Below are 24,087 nucleotides of genomic sequence, written 5' to 3' on the forward strand. Positions count from 1 at the left end.
ACTGTAAGCGTTGCCTCTCTCCGTCCCAACCCAGAATAGTCGACATCTCCAGTTCCTTTCGGAGATGGGAGACTCTGGGTGTGGAATGTTGCATAAACTTCTGAACTCGGCTAATGTGTTGGTTTTGCTGAAACTTTCCTTTTAAAAATTTTGTGACAAGGGATGGCTCAAAGAGGATATAAGACATTTGTAAACAATGATGCAAAAAAAAATCAAGAGGCCATTTTTTTCAATACTAGCTGTTCTGAGTTGGTCCCTTTTAATTCCTTGCAGTCTAGTCACAACACACAGAGGTAAATTCACATAAGACCAGTTAGTTGGAATTCAATGGACCTTTATTCCAGCCAGTACCCACCATTTTAGATTTTAATTTGGTGGCAAGTGACTTGCCCAGTCATATAGTTAAGCATCAAGGACAAGATTTGAATCTATCACTTTCTTTTTCCCCTAATCTTACTTGGTGCCCCTTTTTTTTTTACATTTTGTAATTTATAGAACCATCACTCCACCTCCCACCCCAATAGAATCACGTCCTTGTGAGCAGGTTGTTTTTATTTCCCCAGCAAACTATCCAAGTGCCTCACTGAGAGTTGCTTTGGAACTAGTGGAGGTAGAAGCTAAAAAGTATTAACTGAAGGTAAAGTGTACCTGAACCATATTAAAATGCAATTGGGAAAAAACTTAAAATATTTTGAGCAAGTCAATCTATGGTTCACAAAGATCCTTATATGTGAAGTTTAATGGCCTGTTTCTAGTTGAGTTTTAATGCCATTGACAGAAATGCTAGATAGTATCAGTTTAAAACATGGGAGACTAGCTGAATTCCATCAATGAAACAGTGCAGTGAGAACAGCAGGGTTAGGGAGGAAAAACTAAGATTTTGAGACTTCTGGTTAATGCCATACATATAGATTTAAGATGCAGTGTTAGGGTTTGGGGGTGAAGAGTAGAAAGGGATAAAAGGAAATTCGTGTCCAGTCAAGAGCTCTAAGTGGACACCAGTTTTAAATGAGTCAACAGGCCGGTGTCACCCAAAAGTGCTGATGCAATCCAAGGCTGTTAGTAAGGGTATAATTGACAGCGAAGGCATTGTTTCATTGTAATCTGCACTGACATCTGGAATGGTATCCTGGGCACATTTTAGTTCAAACAATGCGCCTGCTACACCTGACACTATACGCAATAGCCTGTGCCTCTACCATCTCCCCAACTCCACCTAGATACAGAAGTATTTTTTTTGTTCTCAAGGACCAAACTTTTTCATTCTCAGAATTCAGGTTGTTTTCATATGTATTATTGAATAGTTCTGGTTTAGCTCAACTTCTTACTGCATCCATTCATTCATACAAATCTTCCCATGTTTCATTGATCATTCCTTACAAATCTTCCCAGGTTTTCCTCAGTTCTTCATTTTTTCTTATATGCCATTTTATATGCTGTAGATTGTTCAGTCATTCCCCCATCTCTGGGCACCAACTTTGTTCAGTTTCTCTAGCCCTTTGCTACAACAAAACATGCAACTGGGACATATTGGATCTTTGTATACCTTTGGCCTTCTTGTGCTCGGTAGGAGGATTGCAAAAGAGAATGAATGAATTAAAGCATTTATTAAGCATTTACTACATGCTAGGCACTGTGCTAAGCACTGGAGATACAAATACAAAAAGCAATAGTTCCTGCCCTCAAAGAGCTTACATTCTCATAGAGGAAAACAACACACAGGGACGATAGCAAGGTTTTGTTCTGGGAAGTCACAGGGATGGTGAGTTGAGTTGTAGGCAATTGATTGCCACATTCTTGATAGGATTGCCAGAGTGCAGAGCGGTGAGTCTGTGGCGGCTGGATATGGTGAACTCGCATCAATCAGGAGTGAAAGGCCCAAGGTAGAAGCGCAGGTTGGAGGCCAAGGGTCCCGAGTGGCATGCAACAGCACAAGAGGAAAAAATGGCCAGAATGCAGTTCAGTGACTTGATAAAGAATTCCAAATTCTTTTCCAGAATGGTTAGGCCAGCCCACAGTTCCAAGTGTTAAATTAGTGTGCCTGTCTTCCTGCAACCCTAACAAGCACTTCCATCTTTTATTCACGTTTGCCAATTTGATCGTTGCAATGAAGCTTCAGTTGCTAATTTGCATTTTTATTAGTGATTTTTATGTTTGTAATTTGGTACTTTTTGGATCAAATCCCTCTTTAAAGTCTACTCTCCAGTCATCTTATGACTATAGGGATAAGTGACCAAAAGTTATAAACAATTCCCCCCACTTGACACTTTATTCTAAATGCATTTTGTACAAAAGATCACTTTTACATAAGCTATATATAAAAACACCTCTAATCCCTCAGAGGTTGATTTTCCCTTAGCCACAGATACCAAGAATAACTCCTTCCATTCTCAATTTTAAAATATTACACTGTTGTCATTTGGATATTAACTGTGTAGACTAAACCTAAATACTGCTAAACAAATCAATGAAATCTATCAACGCTGGACTACATTTGTGTCAGGTCTTCCTTATCTATTGTTCCGCTCACTCAGCAAATAGTTGAGATGATTACTGCCTTCTAAGCCTGAGATCTAAGCTAATGCTTCACTCCCTTATTTTCAGATTCCTGTTTATACTTTTTTACTCGTGTATCAACTTTTCATTTCCTAGATATAACTACATTCCTCGATGGAAGGGTTGGCTTTTTTCATTTCCCCAACACCTACTGGCAAAATGCCCTGCATAGAGTAGGTGCTTAATATATCATTTCTAGGAATTGAATTGGGCTCTTAATGCTAACAAATTAGAATACATTTAGTCCAGTAGGACCTAGCCCAACTCGTACCCCTTGAATCTTGCAATATACTTATTTCCCTTTACCATCCATCAGTACTTGTTTCTTGTCAAATTCCTTAGCATTTCAAGTTGGACAAAATCTTAAGGGAATATCCAGTATATATTCCACTCACTATACACTAAAGATAGGTCACGAACTTGTACAAGGGTCACACAGCTAGTTTGTGGCAAATGTGGAATTTTCAACTCCAAATCCAGCCTCACTGTACCCAAATAGTTACTGACATGAGCTACTAAAAAGTTGTGTTATTTCTAATAAACAACTTAATCTGTACTGGATGTTGAATAAAAACTTAAAACTCTCCCAATTTCATTTGTGAGGTGAAAGTAACGGCAGGGATTTTTTTTTTTTAACAAAGCAAACTGTATTTATTTCACCTAATATTGGGCTTCAAGTGAGAGCAACAAAGAAAAGTAGACTCTGCAGTTCAACTTTTTATTTTAATAAAATCAGAATATGCACAGCACATGCAGTGCTAGCATCTAAACTAATACAATAAGCAATTACTAAACCTACAGTGACTTGAAGTTCAATCTTTACATTCAGCAAGTTTAAATCCATTCTTGCATATGATTTTTTAATCCTTATTTATGAACTGAAAATATTGCTGGCTGATAAAACTTGCTAAAATGTTACCGCTGAATGTACAAGTCACTGATTATGCCAATACAACAAAGATAACCACATGTTTGAGGATTGCAATGTGCCAGACATTCACGGAAAAAAAAAAAACACACAACTAAACAAAACTCACGCAACAAACATCTGAGAATCTGGACACTTCACATCAGTGTTTAGAAGTGTTTCATTAATATCTTAAGACAAGTGTATCAAAACCTTGGCATGTTTTAATTTCAAGTTGCCAATTTTGTTTTACTAACATCAGAAAGTTATGGCTACACTGCCAATGCCGGGTCTGCTTAATTTGACTTAAGAGTTTAATATGACTTAACATTAAAAGCTCACACTACCCCGAAATATATAATTTCACGCATACGGTGACATTCAACATTCAAGTGCCAGTGTTTTTGTACTGTCTTTTGGTCAAGTTTCTTTAAACTTTCAAAGAATCACTTTTAGGCTTACAAAAATAAATATTTGTCAAAATGTTCAATAAATATTACACAAAACTAGCAGCAAAAAGTATCTAGAAATCTGTCGTGTGCAAATAGTTTTCTTCCCAACTATCATTCCCATGGTCCCAAATAAATTTTAGAATCTAGTCCCTTCCCCTTCTTAGACAAGCTGCGTTCAACAATCTCCAAGAGACAAAATAAGATTGGAAGTTTAAGGACACGCACACAAGACATATATATAAAATTCTCTGAATGTGCAATAAAAGAAGTATTTTGTAAAAAGTTATGGGCAAAATGTACAAGGGCCTAAACCTAGACTAATTGAAATAGCACCATAACAAATGACCTCAATACTGTCAAGTGCACCTACTTAATAAAAGTTTTAGAACAAGGCACAATACACTTGAAAATCTATTGCACTTTAGGAGATTTTTGCCGTCTTCCTATGCCACTGAAAAAAGATTGAGAGTTTTGATCACGGCACTCTGGCCACAAAGTTAGCACAGAAATTCCAAGTGGCAGAGGCATTTTAGTGGTGGACAATACTCATCTTTGGCCAGATTTAGCATAAACAGACTATAAATACAATGGAAACCTATGCAACTAAAACTGACTAAAACTGCACTGATAGCAGAATTGACACCTTGTGCAGTTATGTACATATTTCCAACCTCTGTGATCTCAAAGATTTCAGTTTGTTACTCTTCTGGAGCCATTTTACAAAGTCTACAGTAAGCCAGTTTAACATCTCAACGCAGCTTGAACAGAGTAATGTGAATCTGCATTAAAATAAAGCCTGCTGCATAATTCTTCCTGTTCATACCCTCTTGACCAAAAAACATCAACACTAGCATGCGTTATTAGACCAAAATCAGCCAGGCCCTTAAAGAGGACCGGTCATTGCTGTGGTCAGCCATTCTACCATTTCAATTTTCATTTATGGCAGGCATTTAAAAAGTCTAAATAGATGAATTCTCCTAAAAACTATTTCAAGTTATCAGACCTTTAAACTTTCCCTGTAATATTCTGCCCACATTTGGCTAGCTCACATTAATGATCTGCCTAAACATTGAAAGAGGAATTGCTGTATTTACTTGCATTAACTTCGAAAACAGTGCTTTGAATGTATGCATGTATTCATACATCACCTCATCATGACTGGAATGGCTTATTAAAGACTATCAGGTTCTAAGTACCTATCCAGGATAGAGTGAGCAAATCAGAACTTTAACTTAGTACAGTTTGCCACATTAGAAACTAATTCCATTGATATGCTTCAAGATGTTTGTTTTTGGTTTTTGGTTTGGTTTTTCCAAATCTGCAAGTATCAAAAGCCCTAATGCAGGCTACCGCATAAGTTTTTCCTTGTAATATTTATGGATGAATCGATGATTCCTGTTTAAGTTGTATCACACCTGTGTGCCAAGGTTTGATTTTAGCCCAAGTTCAGTAAATTTATTTTGTCAAAACAATTGATATCTTGAGCATTACTGAGCCAACAGGACATCAAAATAAAAGTTGTCTAAAGTTAAAGGCACAGTACATTAACAAACAAATGATCCTCAGTCACAAAATTATAAATGCAGTTTGGGGTAGGGGTGGGTGGGAGGGGAGTTAATCCAAACTACAGCAATGAAGTCTTCAAAACCACCTTCTGAATAGGGCTGCTGATTGTTCCTTTCATTTCTTCTTGTGACCTTGAGCTCCCTTAAAAAAAAAATTTCAGTGGAGAATCACAGCTGGTAATGTACTGCGAGTTCTTGAAGCTACACAAGGTATAGTCTGGCTAAGTTACATGTGGTTTCCATATTAGCTTGTTTGGTAGGGTGACCTGCTGTGAGCAGATTCAATTACCCCACCAGTCAACCCCCTGGGAGTTATAATTTCCTCCATATCCATCACTGTTGTAGAAGCCTCCATAGCCACCTTAAACAAACAAAAAAAGCATATCCATTAGATATCACATTCTTTTTTAAAAATCACTTTAGGCTAAAGTTAAAAATGGCCCCACACTTATTCAGTTAATACTTCAGGTTAAAAAACAAAACAACATTACATTTTAATGTACTTACCTCCACCAAATCCTCTGCTGCTGCCATGACCACCACCTCCGCCACCACTGCGGCTGCTGCTTGCTCGACTACTACTAAAGCTAGAACTGCTGGCACCACTACTTTGTCGATAGTCTCTGGCACCGAAACCTCCACTGAATCTACTACTGTGAGGGGAGGAAAAGGGGAGGGAAGCATAAAAACACATTATATACACCATCATTCCATAAAAAATAGAAGATATTGAGCAGACTGTGTTAAGAAGTTAAATACCTCTTAGAACGTCCACGACTGCTACCCTTATAGTGATGTTCATAAGCCATGCTTTCTAGCCATGATGGCACTTCTTGTTTGGCTTCAACAAGAAGATCCAGCAAATCCTTGGTAATGTTGATGTTCCTGTCATTGAAGAATGAAGTGGCAAGACCTAAAAAAGGTCAAAGGAATTACTCTATGCTTTGTTTTCTACAAAGCATAATATTATACCTCTCCATTATTGTTGGGTTAAAAGAGGTAAGCCAATCCAATGTTTACTCAAATATCCATTTTTCCTATATTTGAACCACATAATGAGTTTTAAAATTAGATCACATACACATGAGATATGTATAATTTCATTACTGGGAATTAAGAGCTTAAAATTAAAACCTCGTAAGTGCTTTGCAAGAAATCATAATGCAACATTTAAGTTTCTCATCAGTTAAAAACCTTACCAAGGTTTCCAACACGACCTGTCCGACCAATTCGATGTACATATTCTTCAATATCACTCGGCAAATCAAAGTTTATGACATGTTTCACATTTGAAATATCCAGTCCTCTTGCTGCTACCTAAAAATATACATATATATGTGTGTGTGTGTTTAGGTCTGGCCAATTTTTTAAAAAATGTATACATTGAGATTATAAACAAATTAGCGTGCTTACTGCTGTAGCTACTAAAATTGGGCTTTTTCCTGAGCGGAACTGGTGAAGTGCTTCTTCTCGATCTCTCTGAGATCTGTCTCCGTGGATACTGGTACAAGCATATCCTTCATGGTATAAGAAATCTTCTAAGGAATCTGCCCCCTTTTTGGTCTCCACAAACACTAAGGTCAATGAATCTTTGCCTGAATTTGGAAAGGATAGAAAAGACTATTTCAACATTAGGATAATTTATAAATACTGAGCACCACCAAGTGGTGAAAGCTTTATACCAGATTAATTTTAGTTGCACTTAAAAGGCATGCAAATTGAAGTAATTCAAATAGAATGTTTCAATAGCATGTTATGAATAGGGAGGAAAAGACTAAAAGCTTTTCTTCCAGCTAACACAGATTCTCATTACCTGAGCCACCAGAGCTGTGCTGAAATTCGTCGTAATTTTCTTTACCTGTGGCATTTAGGAGGTCAAGAAGAAATGACCGTTTGTCTGCTTCTTCCACCCACACTACTTTCTGTGTGATGTTCTCAGAAGTAGAGCCAACTCTGCCTACAGCCAGAAAGATATATTCATCCAAGAAGTCACGAGCAAGCATCTATAAGAAGAAAATAAACTTGGTATCCATTGATGCAAATAACATCATCTAACTACATGACACTTAAAAAACTTAAAACGGTACCTGTATTTCCTTGGGGAAAGTAGCACTAAACATCATAGTGTGGCGAACTCCCTTTTGTGGCATAGTATCTTGCTCAACTATACGACGAATTTGAGGTTCAAACCCCATATCAAGCATACGATCAGCTTCATCCAACACTAGATACCTGATGGCAGGAAAATTGTCAATATAAAGTTAAGAACTATAAATTTGACTAGGCAAAAGAACCAATCTTTAAAAAACATACATCTGGATTTCTAAGTACATTTAAAGTCTCTATAGAATTAAAGGGCATACTATGTGCAATACTACACATAAAAATCATTTCTTTAAAAGTCAATGGACAAACCTGTAACATTTGAATGAGCATAATTCTGTAACCGTTAAGTTTCACCACCAACATCCAATTTTGTAGATTTGCTAACCTTTGGATGTTAAAGATAATAGAAGTCTAGCTTTGATATTGATATATCAACCAAATGCTTAAAAAAATTAGAATGATTTATGGAACCACAATCCTCAAAATGTAGGCTCCTTTTAAAAAGAAATTTGTAAAATCCTAAAACCCAGAAGTGCAACTTTTACAAGAATATTTTTCATGTAAAAAGACAAGGCCACTAGCTAAGACAATATTAACATACTTGCAAAAATCTAAGCCAATCTTTCCTCTTTCCATCATATCTACAAGCCGTCCTGGAGTTGCCACAAGCAAGTGACATCCACGTTCTAAGTCTCGAATCTGCTGACCAATATCAGCGCCACCATAGACTACACATGGGCGAACTCTGGATCGATACGAAAACTATGGTAAAAAAAAAAAGTTTATTGTATATTTCAAAGTAGTTATGGGAATTAATGTTATTGGTAAGGCTAAATTGCCAATTTTTCATAAAATTACCTTTCTTGCTTCCTCATAGATCTGTACAGCCAGTTCTCTTGTTGGTGCTAAAACTAGGGAGATTGGGTATTGTTTACGACGTCCATACCTTCCATTTTCCTACAAAACAAGTTATTATATCAAAAGACAGCACAAGAGTAGCTTTAAAATATAAAATCAGTAACCTTTTGGCAGAAGTTGGGGGTAATTAAATATATATAAATCCTACCTTTCTTAGAATCAAGAGCAAGTATGGGCTAGATCAATTTGGGGTTAAGTGATCTGCTTAGGATCACACAGAATTATCTGAAGTTGGATTTGAACCCAGGACTTCCTATTCTCTAGGCCTGGCTCTCTATCTACTGAGCCACCTAGATGCCCCAGCAACTTCTTTTAATTCTGAGTGCAATCAGTAGAGCAAAGTAATGTTACAGGACCCTATTGTAATGTGATACCTAAAAATGCCATCCAGTAGCTTTAAAACTTTCCTGCATTATCAGCCCACAGATTAAAATGTATGCTTTCAGTCTAAATGCAAATAGTTCTTTTCTTTGGTCCTTGAACTTCAAAAAAAAATCTTTTTGGATAACATTTTCAATATAACTGGTTCAATTTGGAATCCCATGTATCTATTTTTACATTTAAAATTTTTATTTTGAGAAAAGATTCATAACAAAAGTTTAAAAACCAGTGGTCATGCAGGAATATTTTAGAGTCTGAATCAATCCAAGGTACTACACTTGATTCCCAAATCAAAATATGCAATCATAAACCAAAAACTGTGATCTGTACCTTAAGTTTTTGTCTTAAAGGTGTAACACTCATGACTAGTCATTATCACTAAGGTAAATATAAATTATTATTTTTAACATTCATCAACTAGAAAACAAACCTTCATAGCCCTCAATGCTTCGCCTGGGCCATCTGTATAAATCTGACTCAAAATTGGCAGAAGAAATGCAGCAGTTTTCCCAGATCCTTAAAAAAAAAAAAAGGAAATTACCTAAAAACGGTCCAAATTTAAAAGTTGTTATGAAACTATTCAGACTCGAACAATAGCCCAACAAAATACTGCATTTAGCCAGACTTAAAAGAATATTTAAGATCCCATAAGGGATCAGAATTTAAATCATAATATTATAGATTGAACTACTACTTACATATCGAACAATAGCCCAACAAAATACTGCATTTAGCCAGACTTAAAAGAATATTTAAGATCCCATAAGGGATCAGAATTTAAATCATAATATTATAGATTGAACTACTACTTACATACACATCACTGGTTTTCAAAAATGACAAAATGTCAAAATATAGGAAAGAAATTCACACTATTGTTACTTTCTATTTCTAGCCACAGTGTCTTCTGAATGTTTGTAATAAAGTATCCTTTATTTCATCTAGTAACTTATTTGCAATGTTGTACATTTGAATTAGTACTAAGGTAATACCTAGATTTTGATATCTTCACATAATTATTCAAATGAACAACTGTGATTTAAAGTCAAGATTGGGGGGGGGGGGGAACAAAAGTTTAGATTATTAAATGTTCTGAGCTCAAGTACTATAAATAGAACATTTCTTTCTGCTCGAAAAATATGTATAAAAAACCATTTTTACCTATATACAACTCTTTAATCAACCTCCCACTCCCTTTCTCATAATCAATATTTGTAATGTTTGTATAACTTACCTGTTTGAGCACAAGCCATCAAGTCTCTCTTTTCTTTGATAATAGGAATAGCATGTTTCTGCACTGGAGTAGGACGAGTGTAACGAGTAAGTTCAATATTACCCATGATAATCTCTCCCATCTCAACATCGCTAAACTGTCAAGAAATATGAAAATATAATGAATGTAAGAAAGGTTAAGCTAGAATGATTAAAGAATACTGTTAAACATGTTCCCAAAGATAAGCCAAGTAATCTCAATTACATAACTTAATTTTACTGAATTAGTGTTTTATATATGTGTGTGTGTGTGTGTATATATATACACACACACATACACACACACACATATATATATAACCAAAAGATAATTTAGCTCCCCACCCCAAAAGTCCCTTTTGTTTGGGCTTCTCCCTATGCAAGTAGAGAATTTTATTTATTTGTAATAAAAAATGGTCTCTACACACCTTTACCTTCACCTTCTCATTCTATACTATAGACTCAAAGTTTTAAAAATAGCAAACTAAATCTTGAAGCTTATCACAATCTTACTATTAACTTTGAAAATTCTGATATCTAAAAAATAAAGCCCTTCAGAAATACAGAACATTTGGGGGGCAGTTGGTTGGCTCAGTGGGTTGAGAGCCAGGCCTAGAGATGGGAGGTCCTAGGTTCAAATCAGGCCTTAGACACTTCACCTAGTTGAGTGACCCTGGACAAGTCACTTAAACAACATTGCCTAGCTCTTACCACTCTTCTGCCTTGGAACCAATACAGAGTATTGATTCCAAGATGGAAAGTAAGGGTTTAAAAACAAACAAAAAACCAGAACATGTGGAGGGGGACAGAAGACAATTTTCTACATGGCTATCTTGTATTTAAAATTTCAAAGGCTTACACTTTCAATGTGTGGGGGACAGTTGTTGCCTGTTGCCTCAACAGGAATGTCATCATATTTCTCAAAATTAATTCCAGTGTTTCCTCCAGAGAAGAGTTCCCTGAAATGAAAAGTTCAACTGTAGTTACTATATGACACAACTAAAGATACACCAAAGTCAATAGTTGGGAAGTCACTTACTGCTCCAAGCGATCACTTGGTGGAAGTGGTTTTGACCAGTCATCTTCGTCTGACTTATCAGACCATCGACTATTACCACTCCGTTCAAATTTGCCAAAGCCACCTCTGTCACCACGACTGCCAATGCCATCGTAGTCACTTCTTCCACGATCATCAAATCTAAACAGTAGAAAACATCTATCACACACACCACCAATTGGGGGAAGGGGGTTGTCCCTCGACTGAGAAAATGCCCCATGCTGCTTATTTGAATTTATTTTGCAATACCAAGGGAATACTTCAAAAGCAACAGCCAGTACAATTAAAATTGACTCTCAAAATTCTGAATTCTTTACCAAGAAGTCTTCCAAATTAGCCAAATGTGCTTTGTCATCTTGTTTTTTTCAAAGCATGCCATTATATGTCTCTAGACTTATCAAACAGGCCAAAGGCTCATTTAAGAAATAAAACACTTTACAAGCTTCTAATTATTATTAGGACATATTTACTCCTACATTTTACCCAAGTTGTTCATAAAATGTTATTTGGGGAAAACCAACAACCTGAAAATACTGCTTTCCCCAGTTAATAATATTTATAGGAAAGAATTCCCCAGTATAAGACTTGGGACAAAAGGTAGAAAATAGTCCTTACCTGAATTAAGATGTGTTTAGTTTAAGGCCTGGCATACCATGTTTGCGAAAAAATCAGGACACAGGACTAACCACAGCTATAGTCAGTTCACGACACTCGTGTAATCAAAAATACAAGGTGTTTAAAATTTAAAAAAAAAAATTTCAAACAAAGTTATTAGGCTTTTCTCTTATATTTGCCTACATTTTAAATATTCAAACATGAAAGATTATTTATGGTACAGGTCTCATTTTAGAACAACCTTTAAAATCTCTCATGACTAAAAAAGCACAAGGATTATATATGGTCCATATACAGAAATTAGATCCTCAATTTTAAAAAAGCCATTGAAGAGTCAATAAAAGAACAAGCGTGTGGATTTCTCTAACCCCAACAACATATTTAGCATCAAGACAACTGTGTACAACCTTACAAGAGGATTGTCAGAACAGAACCAATCACACACCTTCCTCTTGATCCACTTCCACGATCACTGAAGAAACTGGACTTCCCTCTTGTATCACTACGGGAGCCAAAACTGCTATATGCATCCTTATCTTTACCAGAATTCCACCCCGAACTATCTTTATCGTAGAATCCTACCAAAAAAAGAACAAGATCGACTTTCTTCTTTTAACTGTTAGGATACTAGTACTTACTTAGAAAACTAAGGGCTTATAATAACAATAGTCTATCCATTCATGATCAGAAGGTTTTTTTAGCCATGAACCAGTACACAACTAGAGCAAGAGTTGGTTGAGATCAAGTCTCTAAGAGCCCAGAACGTAATATTCAGAACCCAGCAATTTGTAGACAAGTTAGATGAGAAATTTGTCGTATTTTGTAGTTCTTTTAAAAAGGATAAAAAGAGAGAATACACAACACAATATTCTCCCGTTATAAGGGTTGTTTCAGTTTCTCAAGAACTGTAATCATATTGTAACATTTAAAATTCATTATCATAGACATATTGCTACTCTCACACTGAGCCCTTCCCAAATGAGGGGTGTCTAATAAGTCAGTGTGGCTAACAAAATTATGTCTAACAGTATTTTCCAGGGTCAGAGGAGAAAAAGATGCAACACACATAGAAAATAAAGAGTTGTCTATCAATTCTTCCTCTTATTTCTGAAATATAAAGGATTACTCTAAAAGCCTTTATTAATAATACTATACTTTTCTATACTGAGTTGAAGATATTCAGTTCATGATACTTTAAGCCCAACTCTGAAACTTTGCAGATGTTTAAAAAGACCAATGCAGTGTGAAGCAATCACACATTTAAGAGATTCTAGATTGAAATCCAGTTTATAACTCCAAATTCAGGGTTCTTCTTTGATACCACTTTGTCATCATATTCAAGGTTCAAGAGCATACTGTTTCCCCTTCACTAATCCTAAGAATATACCCTTTTCCTGAAGATGTTGCTTTGAGATTACAATTACGTTTCAGCAAAAATACCAGTAGTTATATGAAAAGGGAACAAAACGACTGAAGTAATAGTTCTAAAGTTAACATATTTCACAATGTATTTTAATCTCTATAGATGTTTCCAAAACATTTAACATTGTTACTTTTCATACACAATCTAATTGAATAAACATTCAGTAATTGGGCAGGAAAGCTATCCTAAAAACTTGTGTTAAAAAAAACTCTTTAGGTGTCTAACAGGAAATTTGAAAATGAGGCATTCAAGAAATATAGCATTTCAGAAAGTTTCTTAACATAACTGATTTCAAAAAAAGGTTTTAGAGGTCAATCTGTAAAATACAGGATTTAAAGCTAAGTGATGTTGTCAAATACCCAATAGAAAGCTATTTAAACATCATCAAAAAATTGCCAATTTGTCCAAATGATACCAATCCCTGATGTACTACTTTTGAAGACCTCTAAGATTATTTACTTAAGAAATTAAGATGATTCAAATCCTGCTTTTAGTCAATAATCCACAAAATATTAGTCCAGCACAATAGCTTTCATATAGATTTAAAAATAGTAGCTCCTTCAGGTTAAGTGTAATTTGGGGGTACCCTTAACTTGAGACAGTGCTTTATTGCATAAAACTGCTCTAGTTAACTTGGTCCTGTCAAATTTGTAATTTTTATGTCCTTCAAGTAGTAACAACTAATACCATCAAGTAATTTTAAGGTGAATGACTGTTGATAATACTAAGTTTTACTAATATTATATAGTTAAGACTAAGATGACCCCATATCCCTTTCAAACCCGATTTCAAAATCTTGCTCTGATACTTATCTATGATAAGCCCTCTTAGTTTCTTCAATTAAAAAATAATTAAGGGATTGAAAAAGGGGAGAAGATCCCTAGGATGATTAAGTGTCTACCAAGTTCCAAATCTGATGATACACAAAACCATTTACACATACTTAAAAAAATCTTAAACATCAAGGCAAAAGAATAAGAGCTAGGCAATGGGAGTTAAATGACTTTCCCAAGGCCGTATTTGAACCTGAGACCCCCTTCCTGTCTCTAGACCTGGCTCTCAATCCACTGAGCCACCTAGCTGCCCACAAAAATAAACAAATATTAAGCCCTTATCTTCCATCTTGGAACCGTTGATTCCAAAGCAGAAGAGTGGTAAGGACTAGGCAATGGGGATTAAGTGACTTGCCCAGGGTCACACAGCTGGGAAGTCTGAGGCCAAATTTGAACCCAGGACCACCTGTCTCTAGGCTTGGCTCTCAATCCATTGAGTTACCCAGCTTCCCCCCACAATAATATACTTTAAATAAAAATACCATTCTCCCTCTCTCCCCTTGACTTTACCTCATAGACATAAACCAAATTAGAACTTCCTAAAGAACATGAATGCAAAACAAAAAATGTCCACATAGGAATTATTGCATTTAAATTCAGACACAAGTGAAATGCTTATTGTGACTTGTTTTGCTGAAACTTCTTCCCCCCCACCTCCACCTTTAAAAATCTTTGTTTACAAGCAAGGGACTCAGAAGTAGGGAGAACAAAAATACTGAGAATGGGAAAAAAAATCCACACACAAAAAAAGAACAAAACACCACCACAAACCTATTTTATGTCCAAGATAGAATTCTTTTTCCTTCTTTTATTTATGCTCCTTATAAAGCCAGCAATTTCATTTGTACAAATCACCCTAGTTCTTTCTAAATAACTTATCTCCCCCTAAGAAAGTTCACACAAAGGAGTTAATATTTAGAGAATTATATTTAGGAATACATTTCTTACTTAAAATAGATTTTCAAATATTTCAGTAAAAGCTAATAAAAACTACTAGTCCAAGTTTCCATAGCTCTATGAACTATTATAGTATATTATTCTGTAAAAAATGCTGAGTTTTTTTTTTTTACAGTCCTAGACCAGGGTTAGCATATCTAATAGGATCACTATTTAATTCCATTTCCTTCATGTTTATAGCTTCTTATCCTTAGCAAGCATTAAAAAGATAATGCTTACATTATAATTATAGTTCCTAGCTATAGTTAGCTTTAAAAAAAAACAAAGCAAAAACACAACGCACATATGCAACCAGCAGAAAGTTATGCCATTAAGATGGGATACATTAGGAAATAAAAGTCTTACCCTTAGAAGCTTCTCTGTTCCTTAAATGAGGAGGAATATAACGTCCTTCTAAGAAAAAGAAAACATTTTTATAAAATCTTTAACCCCAAAACTCGGAAAAAAACAAACAAACCAGTCTCAGCAAACAGAACATTTTCATCCCCATAGTTGTCAAGTTTAAAACATTCCAATATATACTTAGCATTATGGGGAAAGGGAAATATCACCTTAGTATTTTTATTAGAATTCTAAAAAGATTGGGGGGGGGGGGGGGTAACAGGGATACAATCAAGTAAAAATAATAAGGAATGAAAATTGGGGTTTTAGTGATTAAAATTTTCAATCTGGTTCACGATCTCTGGACAAGTTGGAACAATTTTTAAAGTAATTTAAAAAGCAAAGATGTGACAAAGTCAAGCCATTTTTAAAAGAATATCACATTTAATACAAACCAAAAAAGGAAACTTGCCACTCACTGCTTGAATAACCTGAAAATACCTCTATCAATCAAGTCAGGAGCAGTGAACACTATCACTCTATTACTCTGAAGAATTTAGTCAGTAAATTAAGAGAAAAATGCCATTCACACATAAAAATAAACACCCATATCCACACACCTCATGGAGTTTACAATCTACTGGAATGTCTTTTAAACCAGACATGCAATTTTAATTTTGAAAAGTTGCCATACACTTCAGGTCTCAGATTATAAAACCAAGATTCCTCACTTCTAGCAGCCCTTTTTTATGGTGGGTGATCTCATTTGATCACTTTAGTAATTAATTAGAAAAAGAATAAAGAGGACGGATTTTGCTTAGTATGTAGAGATTGGCAAAACATCCAAGCAAAAAAAAAAAATCAACTCATTTATCTATAGTGACATTACTACAGCAGTTTTTAATGACAAAGATTAGTGCACTAAAAAATTCATTTGGCTAGTATGTTAAAAGGCAATTAGCATTCCATTCAAACCTCAACTCCACCTAATCACTCCCTCATCTTATAAAACTTCCAAATCAATCAACAAAATATCAAAACAAAGACAGAGAATCTTAGTTCTGACTTAGTAGGGAAATTCTTATGGTTGAGTGAAAGGCTAATAACAGTGTAAACTCCTTATTCTTATACTGGATTTGTACCATTAACCAAACCTACTAGAGAAAGCCAATTCACATGTAAATTCATCCAAACTAAGTACATCCAATGATTCCTTATTAATAATCATCTTAAAGAGGTTCCTGACACTTGTTTTAAGTTAAGGCAGAAGAAAAAAAAAGCTTTATTTTAAAAAACCCAAGTTAGAATACCAAGAAAATCACCTAAAATTTCATACTTACTGCTCGCTGTACCTCCTCCACTCTGATTATCTGAAGAATTCAGGTCTAGGCCAGCAAACTAAAGGGGAAAAAAAGGAAAGATTGGATTATTTATACTGTGGGTACACATCAAACATCTCAGAAAAAGAAAAACTGCTCAACAATAAGCAAATGGGAAAGGAGTCAGTCAACATTTCTAGCTTTGGTTCTTGCCACTAAGTTTGACCTATTCTAGGAGCCTGCTTCTTAACCTAAAATGCTTGTATATGAATACTACCCCATCCTAACCATAGGTTTTGTGGGAGACAAGAGAGTATTATACTCTTAATTGACGTTTCTATTCTAGATACTGGACCTAGAATTTTGTCAATTAGGGTAGAACTACTCTAATACCTTTTTTATGGGAACTTCAAATAGTTACAACCTCAAAATGTAATAAAGTTATGTGTAAAAATATGCTAATCTAATGTTTCATAAAGTAATTCAGGTTATTTTAAAAAAATATTCTTTAGAGATCTTATCACATTGGCCCCAATATAGGGTTGTATTACGCCCTGCACCCAAATCTGGCTTTATAAAACAAGTACAGCTTAGAAATTTCCCATTGTATAGTTATCTTTGTACCTCATTTTAAGGGATGGGCCTGTATTAAGAACAATCAAGGTAAATGATTTGGAATAAAGCCATCTGTTTTAAGGCTTAAGCTAGGACAACATGACTCAAATTCCACCACTACCTTGGGCCTCAGTTTCCTCATCTATAAAATGTTAAGACTTGGTTCAACTTCTAAGGGACTCAAGTCCTGTCCAATTCTAGGTCTAGGATCTTATATTGTCCTCCTTGGGGGAAAACATTGCAATGTAATTGTTAATTACTCTATTTTGGGCCTTTAAACATTTTCCTTTTAAATTTCAAGAACACTTTTGGCTCTCCCACCTCTATTTCCCTAATCTCAATGGTTCCTCTAAAGGGCAGACTTTAGTTTGACAATTCACACTCGGTTTTATTTATTCCCATTGAGACAAATTCTGGTCCAACTTCAAAATCCTAAGTTTAAAAAAGTACCTTTTACCCTAAAAGGTGGACCAATTAACTGTAATCATCATTATAGTATAAATATATATGACCACCATAGCCAAAGTGCAGAAGTGGCACCCTTTACAAGTTGAAGTCACTGGATAGAAACTCACAAAATATTAATACATTTTTTAAAAGGTAGTAAGTACACCATGTATTTTAACTTGCTCCATACACCACCTAGGAAAACACATCTGTAAAGTGGCAGATAAACCATTCTTTTAAAGACCAAGACTAATTTATGCATGCTAGTTTGCTCAAGAAGATGTAATCCATGCTCACATTAGAAAACGTTGTCCTGCAGTATTTTTGTTCAAAAAATTACATCAATGACCCTCTACCTAGCAAACATCCAATGTTTAAGAAAAATAAGCCTTTAAAACTATAAGAGAAAGCTGTTTATTCTTACATTCCTTAAAGTTTTTAAAACACTCCCTTTAATTCCTATTATTTATACATTTCTAAGAACTTCATTCTGAAAACCTAATTAACATGAACATACCTCCCCCACTTAAATTTTAAAGTTTATAGGATGCTTTACAATCGTCAAGGTCAAATCAATTCTGAATTCAAGCATGGTTCTAATTCATTCCTAAAATTCTAGACAGTACTTTCAAACCAATGCACTATTTAATTTATGGTAAAGCAATGTCACTACTTTGGAACACCAGAGTATACAGATGATACCATCATTATGAAACCAATCCCTCAAAATCCTCCAAATAGCTAATCACCAAACCTCAAATTCCGGGTCACTGTTGCCAACAACTTTACTGTTGCATAAGACTAATTTTGGGACAAGTATGTTTTACTGGCAAACACCTAATGAGACCATACAGCATTTACTTTCACAACTTATTAAAATTAGGTAATTAAAATAACCCAATATATTCTGCGATCGTCCCTAGCAATTCGTTGAAGGTTGAAACCTTAATGGCTAGAATACGTCTGCAGAATTAATCAGAGCCTGAATTCATCAAGGTTAAACAATAGACTTCTCTCAAAAGCCTGGTGCCATAACTATATAATCCACCTCTCCATCTCATATCCTTTTACAAAGTCTCTCTCTCTCTCTCACACACACACACACAGAGACTACCAGATTTTTTTTTTTAATCTCCGATGTATTTAAACGATTGCTATATAATGCCTTATCCAAAACGTCAGAAAATTCTATTCCATCCAAACCCACATCTCGGAAAATTTTCCTCTTTCAAATCGCCCAGGCATGTAAGCCAAAACTAAAGCTCACAAGACTACAAAGCATCACGTAGGGCTAACAACGTTCAGGGGGAAATGCTGCCTCTTGACACCACTACTCAAGATATCCCCACCACGGCCTTCCCCCCACCTCCATATCTCCACTACCCGGCGCAACGGCGCACGGACGGGCCCATTCCTCCCTTCCCCTCCCCCCCACACAATCCCTCCTCGGTCCATCTGCGTCACAAAACTTTCCACTCCGGAAACGCTGCTTCGCCAACCGGGACAGTGGAATCAAAGATCTGCCCTCAAAAGGGTAAATAAAACAAGTTCCAAACCCTTTAAACCAACGAAAATGACTTAAAAATGGGGCTCGCAAAGCACCTATTTCCCCCTACGTATTTTTCGCCTCCTCCGCATCACCAGCGCTGGCAGCTCCTCATTCGCCCCCGCCCCCCACCCCGCTAGCGGGCCGCAGCGCCGCCCAGCCACGCAGCAGCACACAAAGGAGGCCGCCGCCATTAACCAGAGCGAAGGCCGTCAGCCCGCGCGCCCCCGCCACCTTGCATCGGGTCTTCCATCCCTCGTCATTTACACCTTCCAAGAGATAAAACAGCTCTAGCCAAATGCCAAGAACAACCACTATAAAAGCTAACGCAAGGGCTAATTCAAAAGCCAACTTCGCAAAGCAAAAACACCCTTAGAGAGAAGCACAAAAGACTCCAGACAAAGAGCCCCTCCAGTGCGCGCGCACCTCAACCCCCCCGAGCGCGCGCAAAGCGCGCGCTCCCTTCTCCCTCCCGACTCGATTGCGCACGCTCGCACAAAAGCCGCCATTGTGCGCGGACCACGGACAATACCTCGGGCGAGCCGGGCCCAACACAAAGCCCGCTTCTCCCTTGGTCCTTTTCCACACGCAATTCCCCGACCTTCCTGCCGACTTCTCTAATTCCCCCCCCTCCACGCCCCCGAGAAGGCGACTAACTCCGTCGCGGAACGCATGACCCAGGAACCGGGGTACTCGCAGACCAACAGGGTTTAGCACTGCGCCATAGGCCAGGCTTGTGGGGGGAGGGCGGGAGTATGATGGGATCCGCGAGGCAGCGACCCCCTTCCCTCCTCGCCGTCTTACCTGCTGATCCAGCCCGAGCGCATTCTCCACCGCCACATGACTCATCCCTGAAAAGTACCGGGGACTCTGGCGTTACCACTGCGGATCAACTGTGTGTGTGGGGGGTGTCTCACCGCAAAGCACCTCTCACCGGGGAACTGCGGCTCTGGAACGCCCGGCGCGGCCACGGCCTTAATATACCCACTCCGACGGCTTGTACGTCACCACGTAAGACGTACCCGTCCCCCGTCGCCCCTCTCCCTATCCAACCCACACCTCCCCCTACCGCCACCACTACCACTTCTCCTTCCTAGCTGCCGCGCCAATCAAGTCAGCCCTAACCTCGCGGGAACAATCCGTCACAGTCTATTCTCCTACCGCCTCAGCAGAGCAAAGTCCTCCAAAATTCGCGAGAGCTTCTCTTTTCCCTACCCCCCCCTACGTCCTTTCCCCTCCCCCCTCCCCCCACCCCCCCCTCGTCCTCGAACCCTCAAGGCCTCGCGAGAACTCCTCTTCCTCGATTTCTACCAGACTCGGAGTGCTCAAGATCTCGCGAAAATTCTCTTTCTCTTCACCCTCCCCCCAATTCTCCTTCCTCTTTCTGCTCCTTGTCTCTGGGTTTTGAAGATCTCGTGAGACTTCTCCGTTCTAACCAGCCCCTCCCCCGCCCCCACCCCACCCCCACCCGCCTGCGTGTTGCTTCCCCAAGTCAGAGCTATCCAGAAAAAAGCCGAAAGCGGAGAATATGGAGGGTCACGTGACCGCAGAAGCCGGGCGCGGCGGCCATTTTGCAAAGCGGGGGATGGTGGCGCGGATAGAGTCCCAAAGGGGGTGGTGAGGGAGAGAAGCAGGGCGAAGGAGGGGAAAAGAAAGAGGAAAGAGTAAGAGGGGTGTAGGGGGCGCTCTGGAGGGCTAAACAGTGAGCCGGGGCGTTGGGGTGGGGGGAGGGTCGACAGAAGTCCGCTCACGGACGCACTCTCCTCTCCGGGCTCTGTTGCCAAGGTAGCGAGCGCGCGGGCTGTGAACCGAAACCTTTCTCTTCCCCTTCCCCCCCTACAGCTCCGGCGCCGGGCGCGCGCGCCCCCTCCCCCCACGCTACTAGGAAAACAATGAGACAATCACACGCAGAAACGACGCCAATTGTTACGCACCTCCACCGGGGCCCGGACCCCCCACCCGCATCCCGCTGCGCCTGCGCAGGAACTCTGGCTCTTTCTCCCCTGGTTTCTACCCGGACTGTGGTGGGGGTAGGGGCAGGTGTGATTTACTTGATAACCTCTACACTTCCACCCCACCCCCACCCTTTTCCCGAGTTATCCCGAGCCTCTGAGATCTGCCTGGCTGGTCCAGGAGATGCCAAGTGTTAGCCCCCTGCAGGCCCTGCCTACCACGGGCTCAGCAGTACCAATACCTTTCCCACAGGGCTGAAACACTGGCGGTCTGGCCTAGGCACCTTCCCCTCCTCCCCCCCCCCCCCCCCCAATAGGCACTGAAATTCTTTTAGGGTTGAAAATGAAACGTCGAGCACCTGGTCTAGAAACAAATTGTACGCTCGCAATAAGTCATCCTACTGACTAGGATTCTTGAACCATGGAGGGGTTGGGAGGAGCGGGTACTGACTGGATTCAATAAATGCTTTTTTCACCCAAACAGTTCAACTCGGGAAAATGAAAGCTAAGACCACGTGGGTTTTGTGCCATGCTTCAAAGGTCATCGGACTTAGCTTCCATATCAATGAAGCATTAGAAGGGCTACTTGGTGAGTGATGAACTGGAGTTCATCCTGAACTGAACCCAGTTGAAAGGGCTCAGAGAGGGGAAGAGATTCAATACCCAGACTACCTAAGGTAGTAGGCAGGAGATCAGGGTTTCCTAATTCAGGTCATTTGAACATCCATATTCAGGGTTCTTATAGCTCTATACCATGCTCTCTCAATAGATAAGGGTAAAAAGGAGAAAGAGATGTCAGGTTGTACATTAAGAAGGCTTCCATATGAAAGGAAATTCAGAAAAAGGGGGGGAGGGTTGGGGAATATTTGGGAAAGTCAAAAAAAAGGGAGAAACAAAAATGATTCTCTCATTGAAGTACAAGCCCACATCAATATAAAAAGATGAATGTAGGAAACATAAGCCTACTAAGAGCATTAATACAAGTGAAAGAAAACTTCAGTTACACAGACTCTGCTGGAGTTCTATCAAAAGTAGAAAAGCCTTTTGACTTGATTTATTCTTCAAAAGGTGGAAAACCAACAAAGGAAAATTCTATTCTTGATCTGAAGAGGAGGTTGCTACAGTGGAAATAACTGTGGAGTGAAGGGACCACTCCATCCTAGAATAGTGATAGAGGAGAAGAAATCTTGACACATTCTGACCCACACCCTAGATTTCTGAGAAAGCAAGTTTCAAAGAGCTGAAAAGGAAGGTAAATAGGATCCCATGAAGTAAAATGCTACAGGGCAAATCAATCCAGGAAGGATGAATGATGCTCAAGAATGAAATTCTGAAGAAACAAATGGAAATGAAAGAAGGAAAAATAAGATTTATCTAAAGAGACTAATGCAAATGTACAGGAAACTTAAATTCGTGTTAGTTTGTTTTTTCATGTAAAGAAGATAGAAGCAAGACCAGATAACAGAATGAATAAAAAGCAAGTGTCATGGGCCTTTTAGAATAATGTTAAGAATGTTAAATGTCAAAATAAGCTAACGCTGGCAAAAGACAGATTTATTTTATTTTATTTTATTTTATTTTATTTTGGTTTGTTTCTAGCCAGGAGCAGAAAGGTTCAAAGAGATAGGACTTAGATGGGAAGATGATAATTTAACAATGGAGAGAAAAGAGAGCTGCTCAATTCTCATTTCCTGTTTTCTTTGCAAAGGAGAATGACCTTTATACTGTTAAGGATGGAACAAAAAATAACTAATAGGGAGTTGGTAACCCCACATAAATAAGGAGCTCATAAGAGAGCATACAGTCAGCTTCAATGAATTTCATTCGCCTTGTAACCTTCCAATGCACTGTAAACTCCAACAATCACATATAAAATCCTCTGGCATTCAGTGCCTTTCATCACCTAATATAGGCATACATACCTCATTTTATTGCACTTTATTTCAATTCACAGATAACTGCTTTTTTTTTTTTTTTAACAAACTGAAGGTTTATATCAATCCTACATCAAGCAATTCTTTCTGTTCCATTTTCCCAACAGCATGTGCTCACATTTTGTCTCTGTGTCACCTTTGGTAATTCTCAAAACATTTCAATTACTGAAATTGTTTTATTATATTATTATATTTTATGTCTTATGTCATTATGACTTATGGTGATCTGTGATGTCATCTTTTATGTATGATAGTTTCATAATTGTTTTACCAAGAAATGCACCCATATAAGATGTCAAACTTAATTGATAAATGTGTCTGCATTTTGACTGCTCCATTGACTGGTGTTCCTCTATTCCCTAAGTCACAACAAAATTTAAATCAGGCCAATTAGTAACCAACAGTGGCTTGTCTTACAGTGAAAAAAAAAAGTCAAATCAATGAAGCAAACTTCATTGCCTTATTTTAAGAAATTGCCACAGCCACCCCAACCTTTTTTGGTTTGGTGGTTTAACAACCACTACCATGATCAATCAGCAGCTATTAACATGGAGACAAGTCTTTCCACCAACAAAAAGATTACATCTGCATGAAGGCTTAGATGATGGTTAGCATTTTTTGGCAATAAAGTATTTCTTAATTAGGGTATGTACATTGTTTTTTAAGATAATACTATTGCACATTTAATAGACTACAATAGAGTATAATATAACTTTTATATGCACTGGGAAACCATAAATTTTTTGACTTTATTTAGATCATCACAGCATGATCTGGAATCTAACTGGCAATATCTCCAAGGTATGCCTTTACCTTACTCTATAGCATATAGTCTTTGATCCAGTGACACTGGCCTCTTGCTTTTCCTTTAATAGGCCACTCTATCTCATGGCTCCATCTATTTTCTCTGGTCTCCTCATTTCTAATTCTTG

The 24,087-nt window shown here is 38.0% G+C and overlaps 2 protein-coding genes across 7 annotated transcripts; one reads left to right on the forward strand and one right to left on the reverse strand.

Moving 5' to 3' along the window:
• Nucleotides 1–3,260: 3,260 nt before the first annotated feature.
• Nucleotides 3,261–20,213, reverse strand: DDX3X (DEAD-box helicase 3 X-linked). 4 transcript variants are annotated; one of them, XM_056826155.1, is made up of 17 exons: nucleotides 20,074–20,213; nucleotides 16,683–16,740; nucleotides 15,367–15,414; nucleotides 12,254–12,386; nucleotides 11,176–11,334; nucleotides 10,996–11,095; nucleotides 10,120–10,255; nucleotides 9,316–9,401; nucleotides 8,445–8,543; nucleotides 8,188–8,348; nucleotides 7,568–7,712; nucleotides 7,339–7,483; nucleotides 6,894–7,075; nucleotides 6,680–6,797; nucleotides 6,240–6,393; nucleotides 5,988–6,130; nucleotides 3,261–5,841 (listed from the first exon to the last, which is right to left on the reverse strand). In XM_056826155.1, the coding sequence occupies exons 1-17, from the start codon at nucleotides 20,116–20,118 to the stop codon at nucleotides 5,762–5,764; spliced, it is 1,992 nt and encodes a 663-aa protein (XP_056682133.1). In that variant the 5' UTR covers nucleotides 20,119–20,213; the 3' UTR covers nucleotides 3,261–5,761. The 4 variants fall into 4 exon arrangements, with proteins under 4 accessions (XP_056682133.1, XP_056682132.1, XP_056682131.1 ...); XM_056826154.1 differs by having other exon boundaries at nucleotides 5,988–6,133; XM_056826153.1 differs by having other exon boundaries at nucleotides 7,294–7,483.
• Nucleotides 19,155–23,195, forward strand: LOC130458989 (uncharacterized). 3 transcript variants are annotated; one of them, XM_056826158.1, is made up of 4 exons: nucleotides 19,155–20,280; nucleotides 21,112–21,309; nucleotides 21,706–21,810; nucleotides 22,290–23,195. In XM_056826158.1, the coding sequence occupies exons 1-4, from the start codon at nucleotides 20,025–20,027 to the stop codon at nucleotides 22,352–22,354; spliced, it is 624 nt and encodes a 207-aa protein (XP_056682136.1). In that variant the 5' UTR covers nucleotides 19,155–20,024; the 3' UTR covers nucleotides 22,355–23,195. The 3 variants fall into 3 exon arrangements, 2 of the variants coding, with proteins under 2 accessions (XP_056682136.1, XP_056682137.1); XM_056826159.1 differs by having other exon boundaries at nucleotides 19,157–20,268; XR_008918299.1 differs by lacking the exon at nucleotides 19,155–20,280 and adding an exon at nucleotides 20,497–20,933.
• The last annotated feature ends 892 nt before the right edge of the window (nucleotides 23,196–24,087 follow it).

The sequence above is a fragment of the Monodelphis domestica genome, chromosome 4 (assembly GCF_027887165.1).
Source record: "Monodelphis domestica isolate mMonDom1 chromosome 4, mMonDom1.pri, whole genome shotgun sequence".
Taxonomy (NCBI): Eukaryota; Metazoa; Chordata; class Mammalia; order Didelphimorphia; family Didelphidae; genus Monodelphis; species Monodelphis domestica.

Excerpts from the sequence above, each read along its gene's own strand:
- DDX3X (XM_056826152.1), bottom strand. The coding sequence starts at position 20,118 with ATGAGTCATGTGGCGGTGGAGAATGCGCTCGGGCTGGATCAGCAG. Across the intron at positions 8,349-8,444 it reads TCTATGAGGAAGCAAGAAAG|TTTTCGTATCGATCCAGAGT; the intron begins GTAATTTTATGA and ends TTTTTACCATAG. Across the intron at positions 6,798-6,893 it reads CAATTTTAGTAGCTACAGCA|GTAGCAGCAAGAGGACTGGA; the intron begins GTAAGCACGCTA and ends GTATATTTTTAG.
- LOC130458989 (XM_056826158.1), top strand. The coding sequence starts at position 20,025 with ATGATGGGATCCGCGAGGCAGCGACCCCCTTCCCTCCTCGCCGTCTTA. Across the intron at positions 20,281-21,111 it reads GACGGCTTGTACGTCACCAC|CTCCGGCGCCGGGCGCGCGC; the intron begins GTAAGACGTACC and ends CCCCCCCTACAG. Across the intron at positions 21,811-22,289 it reads AGCATTAGAAGGGCTACTTG|GTGGAAAACCAACAAAGGAA; the intron begins GTGAGTGATGAA and ends ATTCTTCAAAAG.